The sequence below is a fragment of the Salmo salar genome, chromosome 01, assembly GCF_965601325.2.
Source record: "Salmo salar chromosome 01, fSalSal1, whole genome shotgun sequence".
NCBI lineage: Eukaryota > Metazoa > Chordata > Actinopteri > Salmoniformes > Salmonidae > Salmo > Salmo salar.
Window position 1 is genome coordinate 73,822,667 of NC_138291.1, and position 6,112 is coordinate 73,828,778.

Here is a 6,112-nt window from a genome sequence, read left to right on the forward strand (position 1 = left end):
TGGGATCACATCCTGCAGCTGAGCGACTCATCCACGCCTTTATTTAATCCCGTCTGGACTATTGTAACGCCCTGTTTGTTGGCGCATCTGCCAAGTGCTTAAACAGGATACAATATTTCCAGAACTGTGGTGCACGTGTCCTCACCCACACCTCCCCCCACGAGCACATCACTCCGGTGCTGTCCAAACTCCACTGGCTTTCCATATGCTCACGCACCGACTACACTCCTACCAAGGTATCCACAACTCTGGAACCAAGTACCTGTCTGACCTCATTCTACCCTTTTTCTCCACACACACCCTTTGCTCCTCCATCTAACTTCAGCAGCCTCGTAGCAAAATGATGGGTGACAGGGCTATCCGTTGCGCTGTTCCGCAGCTGTGGAATGCACTTCCAGACACTAGTAGGGCTGTCCTCCTTTTATGGCACAGCTCAAGACCGTGCAGTTGCTAATTCTGCTAATTCTGTTCTCATGTCCTCCGGATCTGATGTCACCTGGTATATATTTGTTTGTTGTCTGTTTTGGATTATTTTATATTTGCGCCTTGTGTGTGAGAAGCGTTTTACAAATGAAATGTATTATCAATCGTTCAGAATTCTGTGAAAAATCTGGTTTGGAACAGAACACTTGATGTGTAGGCCAGTGGTTTGTATTGGAAAAAAGCCCTTGTGTTTTTAGGATGAAGAGGTTGTGTGACTGCTGAAGGAAGTCGGTTTTGGTGGGTGGTTGAGGAGTGGTGAAATTAAAGACTAAAGATTATTGATTTGGAGTAGCTTCCTGTTTTTAACTAGATCTCATGACTGGGGCTGTAACAGCTCCCAGCCTAATTCACTGGCTGAGAGGTTTCCCCATAGAGATCTAGATGGTGTTCTGTTTCTATTTAATTCTACCTCCGCTCCCTCCCTTCCACATCATGACCCCTATGATTACTTTAGAATAGTTCCGTCCTCCCCAATTAAGGTGCCACCAACCTCCTGTGATTCTGACTAATTTACATTAAAGGAAATTGCTTTGACTACAATTTGGCTGCCCTTATACCGTGATTCAACATATTTTGGCCAGACAATCTAAACCATTAGATTGAGATACAGCCTTGATAACACATTGCTGACCCTAGAACATCCCTTAGCCAGCTGTGAGTACCTCATTAATCTAATCTCCAGCCCATCTGAAAACCTGCCCTGAACCCTAGTCAGCCTCACACCACTCAATGCTCTGTGGTGATCTATTCTCCAGGCCCTACTGCTATCCAATCCAATTGTTATAATCAAATGCAATGCAATTAAGCTTGGCCACGGGTGGAATAGTTAAACTATTTCACAGAGAAAATGTTTCGCTATCCCTTTTTACAGCGCTGTGTTTTATTAGCCTCGCTTTGTGCTGAAGCATATAGTAGGCCTCATTATAATGTAACTAATTGAGTTTATATTGTGAGTTGAGTCGCTTACTTCTCCTGCCTGCTCTGAATTCTGTAACTCAAGGTTTCATTTGGAGGCCATTGCTGAATTCCCTGAGTTCACAGGCTCCTTGTCTAAGCTTTTCATTTGAATGTGTGTGGGTTTCAAACCCCGTCTTATCCAGGGCGTGGCTCTGTCTCAGGCTACATAACCTTGCACTACTGTCTCCCACTCAGTTTACATTACTGAAGCTACACAGGAAGTGTGTATAACCCTCAGCAACCTGACATTTCAGCACACCTGACCAGCAACTTTCTTGTTGACAAAATCCAGTATGAAGAGATGTGATTGCGATCAGGGTTCACATTAATAAGTGATCTGTTTTTAAACAGGGTATACAGTATAAGAGTGGAGTGGACCTGTACTATGTGTTGATACGTACTGAGATGTCCTCTTTTGTCCTGTCAGCCCGGTAAGGACAGCGTCATCCTGCCCGTCATGGTGGGTCTCCGTGTGGTCTTTGTGCCTCTCTTTATGCTGTGTAACGTCCAGCCCAGGAACAACCTGCCCGTGCTGTTCACCCACGACGCCTGGTACATCCTCTTCATTATCCTCTTCTCCTTCAGCAATGGATACCTGGCCAGCCTTTGCATGTGCTTCGGACCAAAGTAAGACCATCACCAGTGACAACTACAGCAGAGTTCTCAACCCTCTGTACCAGGGACCGGCACTGCTGACTGGTTCCACAGCTGGAAAGTTGACTAATTATAGTCCGTTTTCAAGAGGTACTCTATAGAAGGGAACCGTAGCTTGCCGGTTCCTGTAACACAGGTTGAGAAACACTGTACTTCCACAGTCTTCTCATGACGTTGCACTGGTTCATCATTTGTACTGTCCAGCTTTTTGTAACCACTGGTTTCTGTAGCATATTATTTTATTAACTGTAATTGAATTTTACCTTAACCATTGTCAACGTACAGTTCCAAGACTGTATGTTTAGCATTGGTATTGCTATCATTTTATTATACGGATTTAAATTGAAAATAAGTGATACAAAATTGTATCACATTACATTTTTTGTCATCTTTGAATATGTTTTAGTTTGATCATGTGTTTTGTCCCTCCTATTTCCATACAGGAAAGTGTCACAATGCGAAGCGGAGACGGCTGGGACCATCATGGCGTTCTTCCTGTCTCTGGGTTTGGCTCTTGGAGCTGCCCTGTCCTTTGTTTTCAGAATCATTATCTAGACCTGGAGTCCCCACAACACCACCTCACCCCTCAGAACACCGTCTGCTCCTCTACCCGCCGTGCAGGACGAGGGGTGGAGGAGGTGGTGAACTTTGCTGTGTTGACTGTCACACGGCAGCAACACTACAACACTCGGATGCTGCCAGCCTCAGAGCTTGAGTGTTTGTGCTTCCACTCTTCCCACTGAATTATAATACTCTCCATTTTGAAAGAACGCAAAGTTAATCTAGTTCAGCTGCCTATGTAACTGCTCTCATCTCGTGCTCTAGTTGCCAACATGTCTCTCATCCTGCAGGGAACATGGTGGAAGACTGGAGAAGCGCTCTCAGCTCAAGGGAGTATTTCAGCTCTTAGGCCAAAATGCCTCTATGAGCCCTAAATGGTGCAGGACATGTATTTATATGGATTGCGAAATGATTGTGAAACTGTTCAACTTCTAATGTCTTAGTATGTGTTATCATTGAGTTGTATGGGCCCTCTAGTTTAGAATAGGTTTTAAATTTCAATTAAGTTGTTTTACCAGCCTACGTCCGTGTGTAAATGCTCATTATGGTAGCGCTTTGCCCTGACATGTAAAGGTATTTTAAGCACAGCTACTAATTACATGCGTTGTGCTAGTGAACGTGAGGGGAGGAGAGTTTTTGTAAACTCACCCGTTCATTTGCTCTGTCAGTTTGTGCCATTTTTCGGGTTTATCATCCAAACATTTTGTATCAGAGCTACAATGAACAAAAATATCAACGCAACATGCAAATATTTCAAAGATTTTACTGAGTCAGGTCATGTAAGGAAATCAGTCAATTTAAATAAATTCATTAGGCCCTAATCTATGGATTTCACATGACTGGGAATACAGACCGCGCCATCGTATAGAGTTGATCAGTGGTAAAATGTTGGGTTTTATTTGTCTTATTTACAGTGAGTGTCTAAGGTCTACTTTTTTTTATTATTAGTTGCATGAAATACTTAAACTAGAGATGGTTTCTACAGTTCGTGCAGAAATTCTTCAGTTGTGCAAACCCACAGTTTGATCAGCTGTCCGGGTAGCTGGTCAGACAATCCCGCAGGTGAAAAACTGATGTGGTGGGCCTGCGGTTGAGAGGCAGGTTGGATGTACTGCCAAATTCTCTAATCCGCCTCTGTCGAGAAATTAACATTCAACTCTCAGGCCACAGCTCTGGTGGACATTCCTGCAGTCAGCATGCCAATTGCATTCTCCCTCAACTTGAGACATCTGTGGCATGATGTTGTGTGACAACTGCACACTTTTTAGTGGCCTTTTGTCCCCAACACAAGGTACACCTGTGTAATGATTATTCTGTATAGTCAGCTTCTTGATATGCCACACCTGTCAGCTGGATGATTTATCTTGGCAAAGGAGAAATGCTCACTAACAGGGATGTAAACAAAAGTGTGCTGAAAATTGGAGAGAAATAAGCTTTTTGTGCATATGGAACATTTCTTGCATCTTTTTATTTCAGCTCAAGACCAACACACTTTTTACATGTTGCGTTTTATATTTTCCTTCACAGTGATGGAAAAAGTACACCATTTTCATACTTGAGTAATTTTCTATTAAAGGCTCTTTACTTTAACTCATGTAAAAGTCACCCAGTAAAATACTATTTTAGTAAAATTAAGTATTTGGTGTTTAAATATATTCACATATTAAAAGTACATCTTTTCGAATTCTTTATATTAAGAAACCAGATGGTACCATTTTTTTTGTATGCATTTACAGATAGCCAGGGGCACACTCAAACAATTCACAAACGAAACATCTGTGTTTAGTGAGTCCGCCAGATTAGAGGCAATAGGGATGACTAGGGATGCTCTCTTGATAAATGCGTGAATTGAGCAATTTTCCTGTCCTGCTATGCATTAGAAATGTAACGAGTACTTTTTGGGTGTTAGGGAAAATGTATGGAGCAAAAAGTACATTTTTCTTTAGAAAGGTAGTAAAGTACAGATAGCCCAAAAAATACTTTAGTACTTTAAAGTATTTTTACTGTAGTACTTTACGCCACTGTTCTATCCTCTAAGCAACTTTTTATCATGTGTAATGCCAATTTATCTTAACATTTCTACCGATCTGCGTGCCAGTTATGGTTTTCATATGCATATTTTCTTGAATAATTTATATTATAGGAACGTCTTCATATTTCAAAATCCTGAAACGTATCAACTATTAATTTGGGTCAGGCCCGAAGCTTGCGCTAGCGAACTTGCAACATTGTATAGAATATTTTGGGCCCTCAGTTTCCGGTGCCAGTGAGATCGGGACACAGCTGGCTATTTGCGCAAGGGATAAGAAGTGGTGCTTAAGTTTTGGCGGGCGCCCACCGGAGCTGAGTACAGGCACCTCAAATGTTTTACTGCTTGAGTTCCTTTTCCAATTATAGAATATAAACAGTACCAGCACACAAAATGATTACCGGAACCTAAATCAGTCTAGCGCTGATAAAATGGGCCTACCTGATTACTTGTGTTTCCACTGGATCGGACGGAGCATGGCATTTAACCTCATGCTGAGTGGTTAACGAACGAAGAGGGCAGGAACAACTTTTTAAATACATCCAGGAACTATTGTAGTTCGCAATGGATGTTAAAACAGACAGCATTAACGTGCTGTTTTGAGGTGAAGAAAACATTACTTTAAGAAGCTCCACATGTCAGTAGTGGTGGTGTGTTAAGCCAATCAGAAATACTGTCAAATCCCCAAATGGGCACATTTCACATTTGCACGCAGGCCAGTTAGCCTATAGGCCTACTATACTTGCACGTCCTTAACACTGGCAGGAGCGTCCCAAACAAAAACAATGGCTAAATTGACGAAACTCGTAAATAAAATAAACGTGTTTCTCACAAGTGTAGCATAAGTTGTGCACTCTGCAAACAATTAATCCACTCAGACAATAACGGAAAGACTTCGCAATTGCGTCAAACCCTCCGACCACATTACAGATCAAGCATCAATTGTCTTTTGTGTAGGCCTCCGCAATGGATTAGTTCACAGAGATGGGCGCAAATATATTTGTTACTGCTCAACTAAAACAATCTCGGTCGACCAAACAGTGGACTAATTGGGGTAAGCCCTAGTTTGTTCTGTGTAGTTCTTTTCAGAACGTGTTGGTACAAGTTGAATTTGCCTGGATCGTATGTCAGGTTGTTTTTATGAATAAAAAAATGTAATGTGCCTGTCAGTGTTTATTTTGAGTTTCACGTGGTAAATTAAGTTCTCATGCTTTAAGAAGCCTTTTCTCCAATATGAATTATATTAACAGGTGTGTGCATCCAAACAGCACCATTTCAAAAGCACAATGTGGTCGGTCTTCTCATCTGGAGTGAAAGTCAACCAGATAGTTGACATGAAGCAGTCCCGTAATTGTTTTTACATACGACGTGGTCTGCCTCTCTTGGCCCCAATAGGTATTGCATACCCACACTGACATGGAAAGGGAT

At 42.0% G+C, this 6,112-nt stretch overlaps 1 protein-coding gene across 5 annotated transcripts in view; it reads left to right on the forward strand.

Moving 5' to 3' along the window:
- LOC100196543 (equilibrative nucleoside transporter 1) overlaps positions 1–5,846 on the forward strand; it is a 59,789-nt gene extending 53,943 nt beyond the window's left edge. For all 5 annotated transcript variants that reach the window (XM_045721891.2, XM_014205932.3, XM_014205926.3 and 2 more), the window contains 2 exons: positions 1,868–2,067; positions 2,538–5,846. In XM_045721891.2, coding sequence (XP_045577847.2) covers positions 1,868–2,067; positions 2,538–2,649 — 312 coding nt within the window. In that variant the 3' untranslated portion in view covers positions 2,650–5,846. The remainder of the gene's footprint in view (positions 1–1,867; positions 2,068–2,537) is intronic.
- The last annotated feature ends 266 nt before the right edge of the window (positions 5,847–6,112 follow it).